General features: G+C 37.5%; 1 protein-coding gene across 2 annotated transcripts in view; it reads right to left on the bottom strand.

Moving 5' to 3' along the window:
* The window catches only part of Rnf128 (ring finger protein 128), a 131,635-nt gene that overhangs the window by 22,729 nt on the left and 82,963 nt on the right, over positions 1 to 25,943 (bottom strand). For both annotated transcript variants that reach the window (XM_055618390.1, XM_055618389.1), the window contains exon 2: positions 7,523 to 7,770. In XM_055618390.1, coding sequence (XP_055474365.1) covers positions 7,523 to 7,770 — 248 coding nt within the window. The remainder of the gene's footprint in view (positions 1 to 7,522; positions 7,771 to 25,943) is intronic.

Raw genomic sequence — 25,943 nt, 5'->3', positions numbered from 1 at the left:
AGCACCTTTAGAAACTGTGGTATGACTATATTTGTACCTCTGAATCAACTCTAGTCCCTAGCAAACATTTCCCCTTTTCACAACCCTGGTACCTGCTGTCCTGCTCTCTGCTTCTATGAGATTAGCTTTTTTACAAAGAGAAGAAAATTCTGTAATTTTACTATTCAAAATCATTTACATTAAATTCACTAGGATAGTAGCTCTTAAGTGTCATCGCTATACAAAAATGGATGCATCTAAACACACACAGAGATAACTCTACCTGGCAAAAGATAGAGTCAATAAATTAGCTATAGCAATTATTTCACAATGTATAGCATATCCAGTCACCATGGGGAATATTTTGGATACAACTTTATTTGCCAATTCTGTAGCATGAACTTTAGAGAAAGGATTAGTGATATCATCTGGGTGTGGTTATGTCTGGCTGTCATCCCAACCATTGGGCACAGCTGAGATGGAAGGATTGCTTGTGTCAAAAGTTCATTACCACCTTGAATAACTGTTATGCTGTGTGACTTAAAAGTTTTTGAAGGCTCATATTATAAGGGTGTTGTTGCCAGTCTTTGGCAGTACTTTAAAGTGGTAGGACCTTTAGGAAGTGGGTCTGAGCGAAGGTAAATTAAAGTATTGAGGGTTTCCCCTTGAAGAGGATGTTGGGACCCCACCCTTTCCTGTCGTCTCTTGTCTTGATGACCACAGACCACAGCAGAGTGAGTAACTACTCTTCATAGCTACATGGTCTGCTGTGATGCTTTAGCCAGCCCCATGTGACTGGGTAAAGTGATGGTGGACCGAACTCTCAACTCTGTGAGCCATCATAAACTTACCCTACTCTAAATTTTCTCAAGCATTTTGTCACAGTGGCAAAACCAAACCAAACCAAACCAAACCAAATCAAACCAAACCAAACCAAACCAAACCAAACCAAACTGAAACATACTAGCAAAACTGAAACCCAGCCTCCAAAAACAGCAATGACAAACCAATAAGAGCGATACAATTGTAAAATTAGAGTGCCTGAATATATTAAAATTCAGAGACTGGTTATTTGAGTTTCTTTTTAATCTGTGAGAAAGGCAGAAGACTATAAAGATAGGTTTCATTTAGACAAGTTCAACTTATTCCATGTAAGAGCCAAAATTCTCATGGTTTTGTAAAGAGCCCTGAACAATTCCCAAATTTAGGTAAGAACATACATGTAAACACACCAACCACAAATATACATAAAAGCATATATATACATATTTAAACATGAATAGACAGATGATAGATTTGATAGAAAAAGAAGGGCACAAAGTGTAAGCAGCTAATGGATTTTTTCAGTTAATTTAACTAATAGACTGTGATTGAAAATATTCTAGATAATACTATACTCAAATTATTTTGAGGCAGGTTCTCACATTGTAGCCCAGTCTTGTTTGGAACCCACTATGTAGCCAGGCTGGCCTCAGACATTCAGTGACCTTTTTGGCTCAACCTTCCAAATGCTGAGATCATAGGCATGAGCCCACATACCAGTTCCAAGGACAAATTTTAAGATATGAATACAGCTTAGCCCTTTTCTTCATACGTGAACACTGTGTGTTGCTATTTCTAACAGTAAGCTGTAGAGAGAGATGTGGTGTATCTCTACTGAAGGAACTAATTTTGAGTATCAGAGTTGCAGACTCAAATGGTAAGATTGGGGAGGGCTGGTAGCTAGGATCATCCTTGTTGCAACCAGGGCATGCTGTCTGAAACGCGGGACCCAGACAATGAAACCAGGTGCAGATCATCTAGCTAGATTGTTGTACAAAGCAGTCTTGAAAAACTGGTACAACATGGTTCACTGCTCCAGCTGTATCTCACAATACATCAATCAGTACCATAAAGGATACTTTAAGGGCCACATTCTTAGGGTTGGCTCATGTCCAGACATGGTTATCTTGGGAACATTCAAGCAACTAGTTCTGCTCTGTTACCTCTTGTCTCACAATCTATTCACACTGTCTTTGCACAGAATCTTTTTTACAACAAAATCATCCTGTAGTACCTTTTATATATGAAGACTTCATTTGGTATTTACTAAGTAGTTATGTGCTGTTATATCCATATTTTATTTATAATATGAATACATAAATAGCATTCAGCTGATATTTAGATTCAGTTTTGAATTTATATTTATACTAGTTAAAATTTTATTTTAGCATATTATAACATTTGTATGCATTTGTGTGTGTGTGTATTTGTATGCATTTGTGTGTGTGTATATATATATATATATATATGTTGTTGCCAGTCTTTGGCAGTACTTTAAAGTGGTAGGACCTTTAGGAAGTGGGTCTGAGCGAAGGTAAATTAAAGTATTGAGGGTTTCCCCTTGAAGAGGATGTTGGGACCCCACCCTTTCCTGTCGTCTCTTGTCTTGATGACCACAGACCACAGCAGAGTGAGTAACTACTCTTCATAGCTACATGGTCTGCTGTGATGCTTTAGCCAGCCCCATGTGACTGGGTAAAGTGTGTATACACACACACACACACACACACACACACACACACACAGACAAACACATATAGACACACAGTCTGTAAGGACAATAAATATACATAATAAGTGCAGAAGCCAACAAGAAGTAGAAAGGGGCTCAAAGAAACAATTCAACCATCTGTAAGACCATCACAAATATCTTTTATTGCTGTCCCAGTTCCATTATCCATTTACCCCTTGATCTATAGCTACTTGAAGTTTGTAATCAGCTTGTCCAGAGTAACAACTTATGTAACCTTGATTATTTTACTCTATGTGTATGTGTGTGTATACTAAAAGTTAACATCATGAATTTTCCTAAATTTCTTTCCACCTTATTTTTGTTTGTTCTGTTTAAGTAATTATATCATTTTTCTAGTTCCTTTTCCTCCCTCCAACCTATGTTCATATGAACATCTATTCATATATGAGTATATATGAATACACACACATATACTGGTCAGTCCAGCTACTGTTAATTATACCTATATGATTTCAGAGCTGACCACCTGGATAAACAATTATGGTACTCATTCCTGAGGAAGACTATTTCACCTGCTCTCAGCATTCCTTAGGTGCCTGCTAGGAATTGCAGTCTGTGAGATTTTCCCTTTCCATGCTAGCAGGTCTATTGTTCATCTTATTTTTTGAGACCAAGTCCCTCTGTGACCTAGAACTCACAAATTTGGCTACATTGCTTAGCCAGTAAAGCCCAGGTTCTTCTGTCTCCTTCCTCTCACTCTTCCAGCCCTGGGGTTATAGGCAAGCCCTGGCATACTTAGCTTTTCTATGAGTGCTGGGGATCTAATTTAGATCTTAAACTCGTGAAATAAGCATTTAATCAATGGGGATATATCCCTAGGCTTTTAAATGTGGTGTGTGTGTGTGTGTGTGTGTGTGTGTGTGTGTGTGTGTGTGTGTGTATTAGATTGAATCCATAAGTACATGTAAGAGAAGTACTCTACTCCTAAGCTCCAGTCTCACAACTCAAAGTATGGTCAGGATACACTTTAGCTTAGTGATTGGAAAGACCAGGCAGTAGCACAGAACTCTACATTTCTAGGAGAATTGGCCTTTCCCATGTAGGAACTATTATTATAGAGAACTGTCACTAGTGGCAGTGACTGTGTCATGCTTAGGTTTCATGTTAGCTGAGACAAAGTGCATCATTCATTCTTGTTCACCTTACTATATAATTAAAGGTTGCCATTAACTGTTGTACAGCATGGCTGACTCCCTCCATTATGAACTACATGGGTATCATTAGTATAATTTTTATCCTCATACCTAGTCTTATTTCTATTACAACATATGACTTGTAAACTTTAATGAGTTTTATTGTGACATTTCCACACCTATATTCTTCTTCTCAAGAAGTGATTTTTTAGCTATTGCTTATTAATTAAACTTGTCTTTGATAGTTTCATTCATGCACATACTATATACTAATTACTCTCTCCCTGTACCCTCCCTTATCTCTTTGCAAATAGGTCAATCCTTCGTCTACCCTACAAATCTCTTTCTTACATTCATGTCTTTTTGTTCTGTTTTGTGAACCACTGTGTTTAACCATGGACGCCTATATAACTGTTGCCTTGAACTATCCACTGTAGCCTGGTGGTCTAATCATTGGATATGCAACAGAAGACAATGATTCTCCTCTTCTTGAAAACCTATCACTATCCAGTAACAGTTCATCAGGGATGGATACAGCCGCATACCCCCTGCCCTATCCATGATTGACTGCTGACATGCCAGTCTTGTGCATGTTCAGGACAAGTAACCACAGTTGCTGTAAGTTCATTGCTGCAATGACTGTATGACACCTACCAAACAGCTTTGCACAGTTCTCCCTATCTTCTGGCTCTTACACTCGTTCTGCTTCTCCTCTACAATGTTTCCTGAACATCTCAATTACTCTGATTTGTGGGAGTATTTTATCAAGGCTTCATTGCATGCTAAGGGGATTTCATTTTTCTGCTGCCCTTGGAAATAATTCCTTCCTATCTATTTTAATTACTATATCTTAGTCCTAAAATCACTGTTCATTACAAGTAAATGTACAAGGATGACACCAATAAACATGTTAATGTAGAAAGGAGAAAACTCTTGAACTCTCAACTGTACGCAAAGAACCAAGAACACTGAGAATAGGAGAAACAGTCCCCCCCCCCCCAGGAAGAATACACTAACTGGTTATCCAACACAAAATTGTCAGTTCTGAAAACTTACACACAAGTTACATTATACAGACTGATTGTATTTATGTGTTTAGGAACACACAGACACAGACAGACAAACACACACGTAACAACAATTAAAGAGGCCAAGAATTTGAAGACGAGAAACCTGAGATGGGTTAGAGGGAGATAATGATGTAATTAGTTATAATCTTAAAAAATACATTTTAAAAGTGCATGTGAATCCAGCTCTTCTTGTTACACCTATTCTAGTCCCTATTTTACTCAGCACCCTCTTTTGGTTTCATCCAAGGTAAGGTGTCACTGTGTATCAACTGCCTTAGATAATATCAGTATACATATACCATGCCTCCCTCCAAATGTTGAATATTGTATTCTACACTGTTATAGTGGTCATTGCCACAAGAAGCTTAGCTTAGTATTTAGTGTCACTGTGCCTTTAGGTTTCTCATAATCTTTATTTCATATTAAGGTTGTTTCAAATAGAAACAGCAATCTGATTTTCCATGCTCAGTATGTTATTTTCATTCATAACACATTGTTTTTTTTTCACTATGTCTAGAAGTTTTAATCTGCAAAAGCACAATGGTGTGTGTTCTTACACATCTTCTATGACCATGTCAAGATATTACACATATGAGCTCATCTGAGTAATTATCATAACTTATACTTTCATCAATTTGTGTAATATTTACTACTATGCTTCATAATCTTCAGAAGAAAGATATCTCTAGATACAAAATGTACCCTAATATTCTTTTGGTTTTTAGTGACAGAGTGTCACTATATAACCCTGGATGCTATGTAGCAAGGCTGGACTTGAATTCACAAAGATCCATCTGATTCTGCTGGGATTAAAGGCACGTACCACCATTCCCAGCCTTCCCTAATATTCTAATAATGGGGAAAGTTTCCATAATACAGCTTCAACATTTCTACCAGTACAATGCAAAAAAAAAATGCAGCAAAATGGCCATTGAAAGTTGTAAACATGTACATGAAGATTTTTCAAACAACTATGAACTTAAGAAAACCAAATATACTAAGTAACATTACAGCACTCAAGTCTTTATAAGCAAAAGTGACTACTGACCATTTAATCCATTTATGCTCAAAGAAGAAAGATAAAAATACAAAAAAACAGTAAAAGTGGGTCATCCAAAAGCCTTCTGAAATAGATGAGAAGCTTTAATGCTATTCTTGAGAAATTGTACAGAGGTTAACTTTCATAAAATACCCTATAATCTACGAAAATTGCTTAAATGACATAGAGTTGGAGTTAAGGTTTAACTAGGGTTGATTTTGTGAGCAAGAATGTCCATCCCTGTGCATTCATAGGCTACACATATATGGATTTAACAAACCCTGGATTGAAAATATTCAGAATAAAAAAAAACTGCATCTCTCTTGGGAATGGGTGGAGTTTTTCTGACAGTCATTCCTTATTAAATATAGCATAAGACTAATTTGCATAGTATCAGTTATTATAAATAATCTAGACATGATTTAAAGTATTTGTGTATGCATAAGTTATATATGCATACACATATCCATATTCAGACCTCATTTTATGTGAGAAACTTGAGGACCATGGATCAAAGTATACAAGACGTCTTAATACCAATCCCCTATATATGTCAAATAGATACCTACAACAAAGAGATGGAAGATAAAGAGAACTGAAGATGTATACATGTGAATGGCCACAGAATCTAAGCTGATTAACTAGAGAAGTGAGACTATGGGAAGGGGGAAAATGGTTTAAAAGTGACAAGATCAGGAATAGAAAATTTTAGGTACTCCTCTATTCCATTACCCTTTGGATGTTTTGTTCTACCATTCCCATACTTTGCCTTTTAATGATGTTAAATATGGTAAAATTATGAAAACCTAATATGTTTTGGAGTTTAAAATTGTTATCATGAGCAATTAGGCTTTTAAAACCTTCCTTGGGTTGGCTTAGTAGGTAAAGGTACTTAAGGCTAAGCCCAACATGAATTCAATTCTTGGAACCCATATGCTGGAAGGAGAGTAGGACTTGGGCAACTTGTTTTCTGATCTTCATATGCACATGGTGGCATTCAATGCCCCCCACAGGTACACATAAACACAAAATAAACAACTGTAATAAAACCTGCCTTGTCATGAAGTTCAGCATTTCTTTTGTTAGTTCCACTCCCACAAACAAATTCTCTCTCTTTCTCTCTCTTCCTCCTCTCTCTCCCTCTCTGTCTGTCTGTCTGTCTGTCTATCTCTCTCACACACACATATTTACCTTCAGGCAGTGACAACAGTTACAATGGCTTTATGAAGATTTCTTCATCTGTACGTGTGTTTGTTTGTTTTGTTTTGAGACAGGGTTTCTATGTGTAGCCCTGGCTGTCATGTACTTGCTTTGTATACTAGGCTGGTCTCGAACTCACACAGACATGCCTGCCTCTGCCTCTCCAGGGCTGAGATTACAGGTATGACCAACCATACCCAGCTTGTCTGTACTTTCTAATTTCTTTATTTTCTTTGAGTGTGAAGTGCTTTTATAATTTAGAAGAACAGTTCATTTAAAGCAACATACGTATTTACAGTCATTTATAAATAAATGTTGGCTGTGCTTTAGAGGTGTTAAAAGTCTTAAGCAGGATTAACTTCTTTGAAAAGTGACAGAATATAGGACTTGAGACAATGGAAGCTGATATACTTCTAGAATAACTAGATTTCATAAAACATATGCATAGGTGTTTGTCTACTAAGTACATTAATACACATGAAACAGTAGAAATATTTTAAAATAGGGAAAAGGAAGGATTACGAACCTGCTTCCTGCTTTGAGCTCTTGCATTCCGTAATCTTCGAGCAGAATAAAAGATAAAATAGCCCACAGTTGCTGCCGTAATAATAAAAAAGGACACGGAAACGAAGAAAATTGAATAATGATTCACCCAAGGGCCATGTTTTTTCCCTACTTCGATGACCATTGTTACTTGTATGCCTCTTTGAATAGACTGTAGAATTTTTGTCCCTTTTAGATTGCCAATCATGATTGCAACAATGTTTCCTGCACCTGTGAAAGGAAATGAATTCAGTTTTAGTTTGAGATCCTTACTATAAAAAGGTAATTTTAATTGATGATTAAAACATTTAAAATAAGACCTAATGACACAAAAGGATGTGTTATCATTCAATTAACATTATTAAGCATGTATTACATATTCAAAAGACATAAGGGTTATAACAATCTTAATTCAGTCATTGATCAAAGGAGCTCATGTTTTAAAGCAGAGGTTCTCAACTTTCTTAATGCTGTGACCCATTCATACAGTTCCCCAACCATAAAACTATTTCTTTATGACTTCATAACTGTAATTTTGATACTGTTAGGAGTCATAATGCAAATATCTGATACATTGCATATTTTATATGTGATTCCCTTGGGTTGAGAACAGCTGCTTTAAAGGAAATAATCATACACAATATTACCCATAATTCAAAAGCATTGCCTTTGTGATCTAGTTTGCTTTTTGGTTTGTTTGTTTGTCATAAGGTCTCACTGTCTCCCAGATAAGCCTGGAACTCAGGTCCTCCTGCCTGAGCCTCCTGAGTAGCTAGGAGTACAGGCCTGAGAAAGTATCCCAATATGCTAATTGTGTGAAAGCCTTCTTAATGACAAACAGTCCACTGGCTGCTATACAATAGAACTTAACTCCTCAGGAATTTAAAAAAATGCATTTTTTAATTTATAAGGAGGCATATATGTACTCAATATTAATATATACAAATATTTACATATCAAGATAGGGATTTGAGACAAATGATCCTCATAAAAATGTTTTGCAGCCCATGTACATCTTCATGATATACTATTTTTCAACATCAAAGATAATAGCTAATTTACACAAGCTGCTTGGGAAGAAGAAGCAGACCGGTGAAAGGAGAACATAGGACAAGAGAGGGCAATGGGTTGGCTAACACAATCAAAGCTTATTGTATGCATGGATGAACTATCGTAAGCCAGTTTTTTATTTTGTACCGATTAATGCACTATGAGACAAAATAAAAAGGAAAGAATAACAAGAGAGGAGGATGTGCCTTCATTCGACTAACATTTATTATAAGAAATTAAAAGAAAAAGTAGGCAGGCAGGCAGACAGACACATTTTGTTCTGAGAGCTCTAAGGATTTATATATGGATCTGTCCAGGTTAGCATGGGAGATAATACAGGAAAGGGATAGAAGTATTTGTTTCCATCTAGCACCAGTTAAGGACAAACCTGAACTTACACTACTCCTGTCACTAACAGTCTCATGTCTGTAATAACTTCTTTTCTACCCCCACACGTTTGGTTAGAAAAGCAAGACAAACTTTATCTTTCTCAGCATTCTGAGAATGTCTTTGTTCAAGTCATTCTAATGCTTATCAAGGTTTATAATCTTCTAAGTTTTTATAATTCAAGGTCTATGATCTTAAGCAAAAGAAGGGTTCTTTGAATGTTAATGTATTGCCAACCAGGGAAACCTCTTATTGATACTAGGTTAAGGTACTACTCAAGGTTAATGATCAAACTCCAGCTTGGAATAAACAACCACCCACAAATAAGTCTCTAAAAGACCTTTAGACTAGAATTTAAACACAAAGGACAATACTAAAATAGTATTGTCGCTTTCAATGATTAAGAATGATTAAGAGCAAAAATCTTAAAAGGTGGTATATTTTGTACATTATTTTAACCCAAATAAATAACCCTTGAAATTTACAGCTCTCAGTACCAAAATACTTTAAAGGATTAGGCCACATAGAAACACCACACACTACATAGGGTAGGATCCTTTCCTAATATATGCAAAAGATACCACTAGAGATCTTTTGATCATTTTATGTTATGCATACAAGTGTTTGCCCGAATGTCTTTGTGTGTACAACGTGTGATGTGCATGCAGTACAGTTAGAGGAGTCTGTCAGATCCCCTGGAACTGGAGTCACAGCTAGTTATAAGCTACTAAGTATCTGGGAACTAACCCTGGGTTCTCTGAAAAAGCCATGGGTGCTCTCAACCTCTAAACCATCTTGCCAATGCATCACTGCAACAGTTATAGCTCCAAACGAGCTATATCACGTATTTATAACATGTGGTAGTTAAACTCTTAGGGTTCCTACAGACTGATGTGTGACAACTCAGTCTGATAGAAGTTAATGACTCACTATCTTATTTCCGTGGAGGAAAATCACAAAAGGTACAGGACGTGACAGGAGTATAAAGCATAGACAGTGTTTTCTGTATCTCATTCTAAAACAAACATGAGCAAAATTTCCATTATGAGTCATAGAGTGTGTAAGATAAAGGTGGCTTTTTTGTTGTTGTTGTTGTTGTTACTTATCTTTGCTTAAATGTTTAGACATGAAACTAAAACTTCTATGTCTTTTTCCTATGAGGAAAACATCTGGCTACAAAGTTTTCATCAAAATGTAATGTGCATATCTGACAGCACAGATAATTTTAAAAGTCAAGTTTGGAGTGTATTTCCATTTAAAGGAATTGTTTTTATATCATGGATGCTGCCTTCTAATAAGTTGCTGACTAGTAGAAAGAGGGTTTTTTCTCCCCTTAGAAGATACAGAGTCAGTAGCAGAAGTGGATACTCACACTAGGTGCTGTGGTCAGACGGCTTTAAAAGTAAAAACGGTCAAGAATGTGCATTCTGTGCCCATCAGGAACAAGGTTGTATTTCAAGTCCCACAATCCATATTAATACATATTTTAAGAAGGCTAAGTGACAAAATTACACTTCCAATGATATAAAAGACATGTGTCTCATTTCAACTCATCTCAGCATGGTTCTTAGCATAAAAGAACACTTAGAAAACTATTTTGTATGATATAAGTGCATTACCCCTATTTTATGAATTTTAAATAAGTAGATATTTTAGGTAAAGTCATTATCTCTCTTTTTGTCCTGTGTGTGTGTGTGTGTGTGTGTGTGTGTGTGTGTTGTGGGCATTTGCTCATGTGTATACGTATGGAGAGGTGAAGGCTTGATGTCAAGTTGTCTGCCTCAGTTTGTTTTCATGTTATTTTTTGCAACACATCCTCCCACTGAAATTAGAGCTTGCATTATTAAATATCTCTTCTTCCCCAATGCCTTGCAGCTTTCTAAAAACTGCTCCTGTCCAGTGTTCCACATCACAGTTAATAGCATCACAACTCTTCAGGTAACAAAGTAGCAATAGAGTCAGTCCTCTTTAACTCTTTTAAAAATAATTGATTATATATTTTTATATAGTACATCCCAACCACAGCCTCCTCTCTCTCCCTTCCATCCAGTCCCCCAGCTAAATTCCCCTCTTTCCCCAAATCTACTTCTCCTCTGTTTCCCTGCAGGAAGGAGCAGGTCTTACAATAAGACTGGACAAGACAACCCAATAGGGAGAAAAGGGTCCTGTGAGAAGCCAAAGAGTCAGAGACAACCCCCAGTCACATTGTTAGGAGTCCAACAAAAACCCCATGCTAAAGAACCACAGCATGTATTCAGAGGGCCTGGTGCAGGCTCCATAATTGCCACAGGGGCAATTATGCTCAGAGCTTGTAGGAGCGGTCAACCAATGGCTGTCTAACCTGAGGCCCACATCAGGAGAAGCAGCCCATGCATGACACATCCTAGATGGTCAGGATCTGGAAGCTGGATGGCTCAGTTATCTATGGTAGAACCAACACAACTGACAAAAAAAAATAGTCAATGGAATGATTCCCAATGACACTCTGCTATATTCACAGGATCAGTGCCTAGCCCAATCATCATCAGAGAGGCTTCCGCCAGCAGCTGATGAGAGCAGATACAGAGATCCACAGTCAAACATTAGGCAGAGATAGGAGAACTTATCTTTAACTCTTTAGTGTTCTTGGTCTTTTCCAATATCAAAATATTTTTCATATTCCCACTGCCCTTATAATTTGGCACATTTCTACAACCTAACTGTTTTCCCTATATCAAGTACCCTTAATGTTCAGTTTACCAAGTCCCCTTAAAGTACAGTAAGATAGCCCCTTAAAGTTTCGTAAGAATTCCTTTTCCTGTTTGTTTTTTGACATGTGTTGGTTATGTCCTGCTCAGAATTCTTTACTTACTCTTTATTACTCGTTGAAGCCTGACTCCTTGGTCTAGGGTATAAAACCTCATATGATGTGGTTTCAATGGAGTTGTACTCTTTGGTATGTCTCCCTTACATTCCCACTTCAGGCATACCTAGATTCAACCACATGGGACCATTTGTTGCCATTCACTTTTCATTAACTCTATTTTTTTTCTCTACTCTCATCCTCAAGTTCCCCACATCCATTCTGATTATTGCCTGCTTGCCCATTTGCCTATGTCCCTGAAGATGGAGTTCATATGGTGCCCCTACATAGTCTTCCCGAGTAAAAAATGTTCCAACACTTTTTGTTCTCAATTTTTATTTAGTGTGCATGTGTGTGTTGGTGTGTACATGTATGTGAAACACAGTCATATGAGTGGAGGTCAGAGGACAACCGTGGGATTCTGTTCTTTCCTTCCACAAAGTAGTTCCTGGGGATAGATTTCAGGTTATCAGGCTTAGCAGCAACTGCCTTTACCACCCACTAAGCTACCTCACTAGCCCCTGCTACTTGAATTTAACTTTTATCTAGTTCTTCATTTTGTTTGACAACTCAGTCAACATACCTAACTCCCTCTCTAAACTAGAAATCTTTTTTTTTTTTTTTTTGGAGTGGAAAGAGTCTTTGAATTCACTATAGTAATGTTTTCTTTATGGGATAGTTGGGAAGTTAGTACAATTTACTGGAAAAAGTGCTTTACACAAATAGTAAATTTCAACCATATTTATGTCAGTAGCTCTTTAATCATTGTGTGATATGTGTATACACTGTGTGTATGTATGCATTAATGTGTGAATACAAGTGCACACATTCTACGACATATTTGTGGATATGAGGACAACCTAGGGTATCAGTCTTCACTCTCCACTTTGGCTGAGGCAGGGTCTTTTCTTGCTTTTCTCTACTGCATAGTCCAAGCTAGCTAGCATCTGAGCTTCTTGAAATTTGCTTGTCTCTTTCCCTATTTCCCTCCAGGAGAGTTAGGATTACAGATTCACATACTACTCGGTATGGAATTACCTGGATTCTGGAGATTTAACTCTGGTCCTCATGCTTACATGGCAAGTGTTTTATTCACTGAGCCATCTTCCCAACTTTTTAGTAGCAGACATAATACATTTAATATAGTCAAGCATGTTTAACAAAGTACTTATCTTTAAAAATGTATCTAGTGCATGAACCATAAATGAACATAAAATACACTTCAACACAAAGTTAGAATATTTTAAAACAATCTAAAAGTAGTGTTTTTTTTTTCTTTTCTAAAGAACACATATGACTCAGGAGATAAACACTTGCCTCTACAGTCTGACAACCTAAGTCAGTACCCAATACCCTTGTAAGAGTGGAAGGATGGAACCAAATCCACAGTGTTATTCTTTGGACTCCATATCCGTGTTGTGGCATGTGTGTGCTCATTTCATTAAAAATAAATTAAGTAAAAACCAGCCAGAAAATATTAGATTCATTCCATTCCATATTTAACACAGAGTTTTTGTTCTAGTCGAGTATTTGAAACAAACAAATCTTAAAAATTAGTCTGTTCTAACTCTGTAATATTAAAAGCATGTCAGTTGTACTTGCTTCTTATTCCAAAGACAACAAGTACAAATATGTAATAATGTCCTGTTTTCATAACTAAGATACACTAATTATGATTTGTTATTGACAATGGATTACCTTTGTAAACCACTATTTAGTATAGCAGTAATATTATCTGTCCCCAGATTCTTATAATTTGCACTGAAGTCATATATTATTGAAGCTGGAATAGACTTCATGAATCAGCCTAATTAATTTAAAAAAAAAGTAACTAACACTGAACAGTTTTGTGTGGTGGGGGAATATTATTGCTTAACTTGTTGCTAATAGCATCAGCTCTCCTCTCCATTTGTGTGCTTCGCCACGGCTGTTGGGTAAAAAAGACAATTAAGCTTGGTTGTACAAGAACAAAATGGGCTTTCAGAGAGTATCCAGTGAAGATGGCTTCAGTGCAAGTATGCTACAGGATTCATATTTGTTGATCAGTGATATTTTTGTTTACTTTCTCAATTTTACCCATACTCTGGATGGTTAAGGTAGTTACCAGATATGATTTACCTATAAACTACGGTATTAATAGATTTAATCCACACACCAGCCATTTAAGGTAGGCATTTCTCTTGTTCCAATTATAAGATAAAATTGAATTCCCAGCAATGAAAGAGGAAAAGAGAGACACAGCTAGTCGCTATAGTGCTCCATTTTTCACTCTTCTAAATTAGTTCTCCATTTTTAATGAAATCTAAAGTGATTTGACTTTAAAAATAAACATTAAAGAGAGATACCCAGGGGTACAGTTGAAAAGTTTAAAAGCTGGTTCTAAGGGTTGGAAGAAGCCCCAACTGGTAGTGTAATTCACTTCTATCGTGCAAAGCTTCCAATTGTGGCTGTATGGTACATGACCCATCGAGGTCCAGCTTATTAGTAGGCATTATGGTAAAAATGTCTAAAATCCAAAACATAACTGATAACAAACTTAGCTGGATCATTCTTTTCACTTAATTATAGTTACCTTTAAAGCCAGTCAATGTTAGGGCTCTGGAGATAACTTGGCTGGTAAAATGCTTACCTTTCAAAGACGAGGACAAATTTGATTCCCAGCAGCCACCTTAAAAAAAGGCTAGGTGTGTTGACACTTACTTGTCATCCCAAAGCTTAGAAAGGCAGAAACAGACAGGTCACGGGGCTGGGGGATTTTGCCAGCCTAGCCTAGTTGGTCAGTTTCAGGCCAGTGAGAGCCCAGTGTCAAAAATGTGTATGGCATATGAAGAATGACAGTGAGGTTGCTCTCTGACCTCAACTTATGAGTATCCACCCCAAAACACATACACACATACTTGCACGCACATGCGCCTGCACTCGCACACACACACACACACACACATACACATACAAACACACACACACACACACACACACACGTAAAAAGGCAATCAATGTGTATATACAACCCCAAGTTAAGTTTGTTTTTCTACATATTCCTCTGTTGAAAACCACAAAATAAGATTGACTCTGGAACTCCAAAGAATACATTAATTTTAGTGGAACAAAACCAAAATGAAACAAATCAAAACTAGCTCTGTGTTTCAGGACTGAGAATTAAATGCAAGGCCTCCATAAGGAGACCATAAATGACAGGCAAGCAATTTACCACTAAGCCACACCCCAAGGATCTAAAGAAAGCTTTTTATGACTGTTGGGTGTGTTTGAGTTTCTCATGCTAAAGCAAACCTTTGTTTATCCAGGCTTTGTTCTCCTTTAAGCTTTCCTATGGCCTCCCAATTATGTACAAGGCCGTTACTACAATGGCTTCATCTGATTCCAAATCTTTCAGATTTTCAAATTAGGTTTAATGACTTTTAAAATTTTCTTTTATTCCTTTGTTGTCATTGTGCTAAGAACTGAGCTCAGGGCCTCATGTGCAACAAGCAAATGTTCTATCCTTTAGCTACAATCTCAGCTTAATACGTGATCTTCCTAAAGGCTCATGAAATATTCATTATGTAAAGTTAGCCACTTGTGATGGACAGTACACATACATCAAAGACACATCTATACAGGCTGGAATAATGTCTTTCTTTCATTTTCATTCTGTTTTCAGTTTTAAATTTTTGTGTATCCATAGACACCTGTGGGAGTCATTTCTCTCCTTCCACCATACAGGGCTATGAACTATGTTCTCATAGGAAGCACCTTTTCCCTTTGCCCCCTGAGATATCTTGCAGGCACTTAATTCACTTCTCACCACCCCATGCTGCCTTCTTTTCTTTCTTTCTTTTTTTTTTTTTGCATTTTTTAAAATTTAATTTTTATCTTATTAATTACACTGTATTCACTTTGTATCCCCCATAAGCCCCTCCCTCCTCCCCTCTTGGTCCCACCCTCCCCTCTCCCCTCCCCTCCCCTTTCTGCATGCATGCCCCTCCCCAAGTCCACTGATAAGGGAGGTCCTCCCCTCCTTCCTTATGATCTTAGTCTATGAGATCACCTTAAACAGAGTCTCAGGTAGCTCAGACTTGCCTACAACTCACTATGTAAAAGAGGCTGACCCTAAATTCCTGACACCCCTGTTATCAACTCCCAATTGCAGGGATTACAAGAGTGACCCACCAGGCCTGGAAGCATTTTCATTTTTAACAAGAGCTGGAAAATATAATTGATGTGATTTCTCAAAGGGACAATTAAAAATACGGCCCGTTGCCTATTAGGGAGAATGAGGTACTACCATTCTCTATCCAGAGACAATCAAAGCACTTCTTCAAAGCTCGTGAAATTGATCTTCTCTAAGGACTGGAGTTCAAAGCCTCCAAAAGACAAATCCAATTATTATGTAACAAACATTTCATTGCACCCATGTCATTTATGCTGTACTATCTTTCTCAATAATTTGTTCTCTTACCTTATAACAACATATTCAATTCAAATATATCTGGCAGTCTATAAAATTATCTTTGAGATCAATATCAATGCACTAATTTATATTGTCTTATAAAAGTTGTGGGGCTACTTAGTGCTTCTAATTTTCTTTTCCTTTCTTTTTCTTTGTTTTTTTCTTTTTTCATATTTTCTTTTTAAAAAAGTTGTTTATTTTTTGTGGTAGATTCTTTATTCATTAAAATTACATTTTAAAATTTTAAATGGATACTGCTGAATATATTTGTTTTATATATTCATAAATTCAAAATGATACCACTAAACAGAGTGGAATTTCTTATTTTGGGATTTGTACTTTTTAAAATATATTTTTCATTAATTGCAATTTATTCACTTTGTATCCCAGCTGTAGCCCCCTCCCTCTTCTCCTCCCATGCCCCTCTACAAGTCCACTGATAGGGGATGTCCTCCTTCCCTTCCATCTGACCCTAACCTATCAGCTTTCATCAGGAATGGCTGCATTGTCCTTCTCTGTGGCCTAGTAAGGCTGTTCCCCCATCAGGGGGAGGTGATCAAAGAGCCAGCCACTGAGTTCATGTCAGAGACACAGTCCCTGTTCCCCTTACTAGGGACCCACTTGGACTCTGAGCTACCATGGGCTACATCTGTGCAGCGGTTCTAGGTTATCTCCATGAATGGTCCTTGGCTGGAGTATCAGTCTCAGAAAAGACCCCTGTGCCTACTTCTTTTGGTTCTGTTGTTCTCCTTGTGGAGGTCCTGTCCTCTCCAGGTCTTTCATCTCCACCTTCTTTCATTAGATTCCCTGCACTCTGCTCAAGTTTGTCTATGAGTCTTAGCATCTGCTTTGATACCCTGCTGGATAGTTTCTCAGAGGCCCTCTGTGGTAGGCTCTTGTCCTGTTCCCTGTTTTCTCCTACTTTTGATATCTATCCCATTTGCCTCTCTGAATGAGGATTGAGCAACTTCCCTAAGGTCCTCCTTTCTCTTAGCTTCTTTAGGTATACAGATTCTTGTATGTTTATAATATGTTATAAGTATAATATTCATTTAGAAGTGAGTATATACCCTGTCTTTCTGCTTTTGGGATACCTTACTCAAGGTTATCTTTTCTAGTTCCTACCATTTGCCTGAAAATTTCATGATTTCCTTGTTTTTAATTGCTGAGTAGTATTCCATTGTGTAAATGTGCCACAATTTCTGTATCCGTTCCCCAGTTGAGTGACATTGGGGTTATTTCCATGTTCTGGCTATTATGAATAAGGCTGCTATGAACATGGTTGAGCAAATGTCCTTGTTGTGTACTTGAGCATATTTTGGTATAGGCTTAGGAGAGGTATAGCTGGATCTTGAAGTAGCATTATTCCTTACTGTCAGAGAAAGCACCAGATTGATTTCCAAAGTGGTTGTACAAGTTTACATTCCCACCAGCAATAGAGGAGGGTTCTCCTTTCTCCAAAACCGCTCTAGCATTTGTTGTCACTTGAGTTTTTCATCTGAGCCATTCTGATGGGGGTAAGGTGAAACTCAGAGTCCTTTGGATTTGCATTTCTCTGATGACTAACAACTTTGAACATTTCTTCAAGTGTTTTTCTGCCATTCCATATTCCTCTATTGAGAATTCTCTGTTTAGCTCTGTACCCCATTTTTTAATTGGATTACTTGGTTTGTTGCTGTTTAACTTCTTGAGTTCTTTATATATTCTAGATATTAGCCCTCTGTCAGGTGCAGGGTTGGTGAAGGTCATTTCCCAGTCTGTAAGTTGTCGTTATGTTCTGACAACAGTGTCCTTTGCTTTACAAAAGCTTTTTAGTTTCATGAGGTCCCATTTATTGATTGTTGATCTTAGAGGTTGTGCTGTTGGTGTTCTTTCTGTTCAGGAAGTTGTCTCCCGTGCCAATCAGTTCCAGGCTCTTCTCCACTTTTTCTTCTAACAGATTTAGTGTGTCTGGTTTTATGTTGAGGTCTTTGATCCACTTGGATTTTAGTTTTGTGCAGGGTGATAAATATGGATCTATTTGCATTTTTTAAATTTTTTATTAATTACACTTTATTCATTTTGTATCCCCACATAAGCCCCTCCCTCCTCCCCTCCCGATCCCACCCTCCCCCCCTTTCTGCATGCATGCCACTCCCCAAGTCCACTGATGGGGGAGGTTCTCCTCTTCTTTCTGATCTTAGTCTATCAGTTCTCATCAAAAGTGGCTGCATTGTCCTCTACTGTGGCCTGGTAAGGCTGCTCCCCTTCTACATGTAGATATCCAGTTAGATCAGCACCATTTGTTGAAGATGTTATCTTTTTTCCATTGTATGTTTTTGGCTTCTTTGTCAAAAATCAAGTATCCATAGGTATGTGGGTTTATTTCTGGGTCTTCTATTTGATTCCACTGACCTACCAGTCTGTTTCTATGCTAATACCATGCAGTTTTTATGAATATTGCTCTATACTGCAGCTTGAGATCAGGGGCAGAGATACCTCCAGAAGATCTTTTATTGTAGAAGATTGTTTTAGTTACTCTGTTTTTTTTTTTTTTTTTTTTTGGTTTTCCATATGAAATTGAGAATTTTTCTTTCAAGATCTGTAAAGAATTGTGTTTGTAATTTTGATGGGACTTGCATTGAATCTGTAAATTGCTTTTGGCAGGATGGCCATTTTTACTATGTTAATCTTACAGATACATGAACATGGGATATATTTCCATCTTCTGATATCTTCTTCAATTTCTTTCTTCAGAGACTTGAAGTTTTTTTAAACAGTTCTTTCACTTGCTTGGTCAGAGTCAAACCAAGGTACTTTATGTTTTTAGTGGCTATTGTGAAGGTTGTTTCCCTAATTTTTTCTCGGCCCTTTTGTCTTTGGTATATAGGAGGGCTTCTGATTTTTTGAGTTAATTTTGTTTCCAGTCACTTTGCTGAAGGTATTTCTCAGCTGAAGGAATTTTCTGGTTGAATTTTCGGGGTCACTTATGTATACTATCATATTATCTGCAAATAGTAATTACTTTGACTTCTTCCTTTCTGATGTGTATTCCCTTGATCTCTTTTAGTTGTCTTATTGCTTTAACTATGACTTCAAGTACTATGTTGAAGAGATATGGAGAGAGTGGGCAGCCTTGCCTTGTCCCTGATTTCAGTGGGATTGATTTAAGTTTCTCTTCGTTTATATTGATGTTGGCTATAGGCTTGCTGTATATGGCCTTTACTATGTTTAGGTATGTGCCTTCTATCCCTGATCGCTCCTAGACTCTTAATGTGAATCGGTGCTGGATTTTGTCAAATGCTTTTTTCAGCATCGAAGGAGATGATCATGTGCTTTTTTTCCTTCTGTTTGTTTATGTGGTAGATTACATTGATGGATTTCTGTATATTGAATGACCCATGCATTTCTGGGATGAAGCCTACTTGGTTGTGGTGGATGATATCTTTTATGTGTTCTTGGATTTGGGTTGTGAGTATTTTATTGAGTATTTTTACGTCAATGTTCATAAAAGGAACAGGTCTGAAGCACTCCTTTTTTATTGGGTCTTTGTGTAGTTGAGGTATCAAGGTGACTGTGGCCTCATAGAATGAGTTTAGTAATGTTCCTACTTTTTCTGTTTTGTCAAATAGTTTGAAGAGAATTTGAACTAATTCGTCTTTGAAGGTCTGGTACAATTCTATACTGAAACGATCTGGCTCTGGGCATTTTTTTTTTTTTTTTGGAAGGGACACTTTTGATTGCTGCTTCTGTATCTTTGGGGGATATTTAATCTATTTATCTGATCTTGATTTAGATTTGGTAAATGGAATCTATCATGAAAATTTGTCCATTCATTTACATTTTCAAATTTTGTGGAATACAGGTTTTTTTTTTTTTATAAGACCTAATGATTGTATGGATTTCCTCAGTGTCATTATGTCCCCCTTTTCATTTCTGATTTTGCTAATTTGGATAATTTCTCTCTGCCTTTTATTTAGTTTGGCTAAGGGTGATTCTATCTTGTTGATTTTCTCAAAGAACCAGCTCTTGGTTTCATTGATTCTTTGAATTGTTTTATTTGTTTCTAATTCATTGATTTTATCTCTAAGTTTGATTATTTCCAATTATCTTCTCCTCTTGGATATGTCTGCTTTTTCCCCCCCTAGGGCCTTTAGGTGTGCCATTAAATTACTTGTATGAGATTTCTCAACTTCTTTCTGGAGGCATACAGTGCTATGAATTTTCCTCTTATCACTGATTTTACTGTGTCCTATAAGTTTGGATATGTTGTGCCTTCATTTTCATTGAATTTAGTAAGTATCTAATTTCTTTTTTCATTTCTTCTCTGATCCAGCTGTGGTTGAATAGAGAGTTGTTTAGTTTCCATGTGTATGTAGGCTTTTTGTTATTTCTGTTGTTGTGGAGGTCTATTTATAGTCCATGGTGGTCTGATAGGATAAAAGGAATTATTTTGATCTTCTTGTATCTTTTGAGGCTTGCTTTGTGCCTGACTATATGGTCAATTTTTGAGAAGGTTCTGTGAAGTTCTGAAAAGAATGTTAATCTTTTGAATTTGGGTGAAAAGTTCTGTAGACATCTATTAGGTCCATTTGATTTAGGAGCTCTGTAAGTGTCATTATTTCCCTATTTCACTTCTGTCTAGATGATCTGTCCCTTGGTGAAAGTGGAGGGATCAATGTGGGACTTAAGCTTTAATAATGTTTCTTTTACAAATTCAGGTGCACTTGTTTTTGGGGCATAGATGTTCAGGATTGTGTTGTCCTAGTGGATTTTTCCCTCATCTTTTCTGATTCATTTTGAGTAAAAGTCTATTTCATTAGATAGTAAGATTGCTACTCCAGATTGTTTCTGGGGTCATTTGCTTGAAAAACCTATTTCCAGCCCTTTACTCTGAGGTTGTGTTTATCTTTATTGCATAGGTGTGTTTCTTGGATGCAGCACAATGTTGGATCCTGTTTCTGCAACCATTCTGTTAGTCTGTGTCTTTTTATTGGAGAGTTGAGTCTGTTGATGTTGATAGATAATAGTGACCAACGAATGTTAGTTTCTTTTATTGTGGAGTTGGTGGTATTACTGTGTTTCTTTGCTTGTTTTCTTTTTTGTTGTGAATTTATCTTTATCCTTTGTTTTCCTTGGGTGTAGTTGATTTTGTTAGATTGGAATTTTCCTTCTAGTATCTTCTATAGGACTGGTTTGATGTGTAGATATTGTTTAAGTTTAGTTTTATCATGGGATATTTTTTTTCTCCATCTCTGTTGATTGAAAGCTTTGCTGAGTATAATCGTCTGGTTTGGCATCTGTGGCCCCTTAGAGTCTACATGACATCTGCCCAGGACCTTCTGGCTTTTATAGTTTCTGTTGAGAAGTCTGGTGTGATTCTGATTAGGTCTACCTTTTTATGTTACTTGGCCTTTTTCCCTTGTTGCTTTTAATATTTTTTTTCTTTGTTCTGTAACAGGTTTAGTGTTTTGACTATTATGTGAAGGGAGGAGTTTCTTTTCTGGTCTAGTCTATTTGGTGTTCTGTATGTCTCTTGTATGTTTATGGACATCTCTTTAAGTTGGGGAAATTTTCTTCTGTGATTTTCCTTGAAAATATTTTCTGGACTTTGGAGCTTGGAATCTTCTTTTTCATCTATTCCAATTATTCTTAGATTTTGTCTTTTCATGGTGTCCTTAAAATCTTGGATATTTTGTGTTTGGAACTTTTCCGGTTTTATTTTTTTCTTCAAGAGATGTATCAATTTCTGTAATTGTATGTTTAGAGCCTGAAATTCTCTGTTCCATCTCTTGTATTCCATTGGTGATGCTTACCTTTGTGGTTCCTGATCTTTTCTCTAAGTTCTCCAACTCCAGGGTTTTCTCTATTTATGTATTTTTTATTGATTCTAATTCTGTTTTCATGTCTTGCACCATTTCCATCATCTGTTTGAATGTGGATTCTTGTTTTTCCATGATGATCTGTATTTTTTTTTTTATTTTGCTCATTTCCTCTCTCTATGCCTCTACTTGTGCCTCTATTTGTTTGGTTGTATTTGTCTGTATTTCTTTGAGAGCTTTGTTGGTTTCCTCTTTATGTGCCTCAATAACTGGATAAGCATGGATTTGAGATAATTTTCCTGTGTTTCTGATGAACTAGCATATCCATTGGTTTTTGTGGTTGATGGTCAAGGCATGATGTCCTGATTTTTGTTGGACATGTTCTTACACAGACCTCTAGCCATCTGCTTATCCATAAATTTCACTGTTTGTTCCTGGAGTCTGTACTTCAGACTTGGTCCATCTGTCTCTGGAGTCTGGAGTATTCTTGAGAAAGATGAGAGAGGTCCACTGGTTTGAGAATAGATGTTGGTGTTTCAGCTTTAGCTAAGGGATGAAGGTCGCAGGCACATGTGCACTAGCCAGGGAATGTGCGTGGAAGTGTGCCTTGTAGGACAGGGTGCTAGAGCATGTAGATACCTGGAAGGGTGGCGTGTTAAGTGCTGGTGCAGTTGGCAGGTGTAATGTGCATGCTCTGGTGCCCTGAATGCTTCAGTGGCCCACAGGCCTCTTGTACTGTCCTCCAGGTATTCAGTTCTATCTGGGCTGGACCCTCTTTGCTCTAGGAATTGTTTGCCTAGACTCCACTGGGAGACCGACAGGACAGCGGCTTCAATGCTGAGGATGCTGTACCAAGGATCCTTATGTAACCCAGAGTGGGGCTGTGGGTAAGAAGAATCTGATGTCTGGCTGTTAGTGTAGAGGGACCCTGTATATGGGGTTCTATGTGTACTCGCTTGAAGGAGTACTCACTAGCTTGCAGGCCTCTGGGGAACACACAGGGGTTCCTCTGGTTCTCTACCCTCAGATTTATATCTGCAGGTGCAAATCAAAGTGTAGGAGATCTGTTGTCTCAGTGGTATCTGCTGTTTGTTCCCCGGACAGGGAGACCTGGACTGGGGGCAGCTGCCTCTGCTGTCTCTTTCACTTAGCCTGGAGGGTCCTGATTGGGGTAGTGGCAGCCTGTCTCAGTTGAGCAGGGAGGCCTATGCTTGGAGCAAGGGGAAGTGCAGGGAGATCGAATATTCACCATTTTCAGACCCTGGAGAAGTCCATGGGTGTCATGGATCCAAACTGTCCCAGCTCAAGGGTTGTCCTGTCACCGAGGAAGCCTCAATGTAGATATTCTGGCTTCAGCTGCCCCTCCACTCACCAATTTCAGAGTTTTCTATCCTGTGCCCCTCAGATATAGTGCGTGCTGGTTGCTGCCATCTTGGATCCCCTTTTTTGGTTTTTCAAGACAAGGTTTCTTTGTGTAACCTTGGCCATCCTAGACCAGGCTGGCCTTGAACTCACAGATATCCACCTGCCTCTGCCTCCCAAGTGCTAAGATTAAAGGCATGTGCCACCAGCTATCTAGTTTTCTATCAAAAGTTTTACTGTAATGATTGTCTAATTTAGAAAGAGGAGAAGCAAAACTTGCGTTGGATAGCTTAGGTGATCAAACTAGTGCCAGTGAGTAAAACTATAATTAACTTCTTATGGACCACCTGCACAGAAAACAGACAAACTGCTGATTTCATTCTTTTTTTTTCCCTATCTACACGCAGGTTGTGTACTATATTAGGCTGTGGGGCTACAGTAAAGACCTAAAACACAGCCTCTGTCTTGGGAACCGTGATAATAAAGCAGAATGTAGCAAGTGTTTTTTATTAAGTGTTTTTGTACGTGGTGGTGAGTGCCTACAGAGGCCAAAAGAGTGTTTGATCCCCCACAGTAGTCGGAGCTAAAGGTGGTAGTGAACCACCCAATATGTACACTGGGAACCAAACTTAGGTCTTCTAGAAGAGCAAGTTTTCACAACCACTAACTCATCTCTCTAGCCACTCTAACAATACTTACTACTACTGAGTATCATTCAATTAATATATTAAATCACAATGGTCTCTAGTGTTGGTACTATTGAGGCATCTATTTTGTTTTTTAGTATTCAAATTGCACACAAATTAGAAACAGCTTATGTTGCTAGCTGACCTCTTTAATTTATTTTAAAAAACGTAATATTATTCTAGTTTAATCTTATTTACTTGTAAACATAAACAGATTAAACAAGTACTTTTAGCATACTAAGAGCAGAGTAAGTTCTGTGTTTCTGGACATGTTTACTCACCTTCGATATTAGTAGGTCAAGATCTAAAATAAGTTATAAAAGATTTTTATTTTTATAACATATTAAATAAATATTTTAAGTATATTTATAGGACCTGAAAATTCTAACAAGAAAAATAAGGAGATGAGTAAAAACAGCACACTTCTTTTAATGTTAGGAAAGCAGAAAAAAAAGTATTCACCAAGAGTGAATCTCAAATAAGAAGTGGACCGAAGTCCAATCTGGTTGTTGTAAAACCAAGCTCATATTTAATACTACCCAGGCGTCTTGACACTGCAATGGAGTCAGCATTTGAGAATTAACTGCTATTGAGAAAGGACAAAGTCTATGTGTGAGAAGTTCCAATACTGGAAATAAACAATCCTCCATTAGGAAAACCTGAAGCAAATCACCTGTACTTTGGAAAATTCACTTTTTCCACAGTGGTTTTCAAAGATTAATTTTTTCTTTGCAGCACAAAGTCTTTGGATAGTTGGAGAAGACAACCATTTCAGTTAGGAATACCAAAGCTCATAAGAATGGAAATCTAAGAAGTACTTTTAAAAGACAGAAAATACATAACTGTGTATAGTATAGAAAGTTGCTCTATTGCTTTGGATCTCAGGTATTTCAGCTATAGGTTTGGAGGGCACTACTGTACCAGAGAACTGGGGAATGGATCCATTTTTATATAATACAAAACAATCTCTAGTAACTGGAGATAGTAAGGAAATAGAAGCAACTGGGTAGAAAAGGTCACAGATGAATAATTTATGCAAGACCTATCACATTTACAAGTAAACAATTCTTATAACTGTTTTGAAACATCTAGTCCTGTTTTAATTCTGGTTTCCATCAGTGGTTATGTTTAGCATATCATTAAGAACCCAAGAACTTACACAATGGAATACTACTCAGCAATTAAAAACAAGGAAATCATGAATTTTGCAGGCAAATGGTGGAATCTAGAAAAAATCATCCTGAGTGAGGTATCCCAGAAGGAGAAAGACACACATGGTATATACTCACTTATATAGACCTATAAGATAGGATAAACATACTAAAATATGTACACCTAAAGAAGATAAACAAGAAAGAGCTCCAGGGGTAAGATGATCAATCCTCATCTAGAAAGACAAAGGGGATAGACATTGGAAATAGGAGAAAACAAGTAACAGGACAGTAGCCTAGCACAGAAGGCACCTGAAAGACTCTACCTAGAAATGTATCAAAGCAGATGCTGAGACCCATAACCAAATCTTCGGCAGAGTGTAGGGAATCATATGAAGGAAGGAGGAATTAGTATAACCTAGAGGGGACAGGGAGCCCCACAAGGTCCAAATATATCTGAGCACAGGGGTCTTCTATGAGACTGTTTATCCAACCAAGGACCATGCATGGATATAACCTACAACCCCTGCTCAGGCATAACCCATGGTAGCTCAGTATCCAAGTGGGTTCCCTAGTAAGGGGGACAGGAACTGTTTCTGACATGAACTCATGAGCTTCCCCTCCCCCCTGAGAGAGGAGCAGTCTTGCTAGGTCACAGATAAGGACATTGCAACC

Source organism: Psammomys obesus, unplaced genomic scaffold (assembly GCF_907164565.1).
Source record: "Psammomys obesus unplaced genomic scaffold, mPsaObe1.curated_primary_1811, whole genome shotgun sequence".
Classification (NCBI taxonomy): Eukaryota; Metazoa; Chordata; class Mammalia; order Rodentia; family Muridae; genus Psammomys; species Psammomys obesus.
The sequence above is the reverse complement of the archived record's forward strand: the minus strand, read 5'-3'. Positions and strand labels throughout refer to the sequence as shown.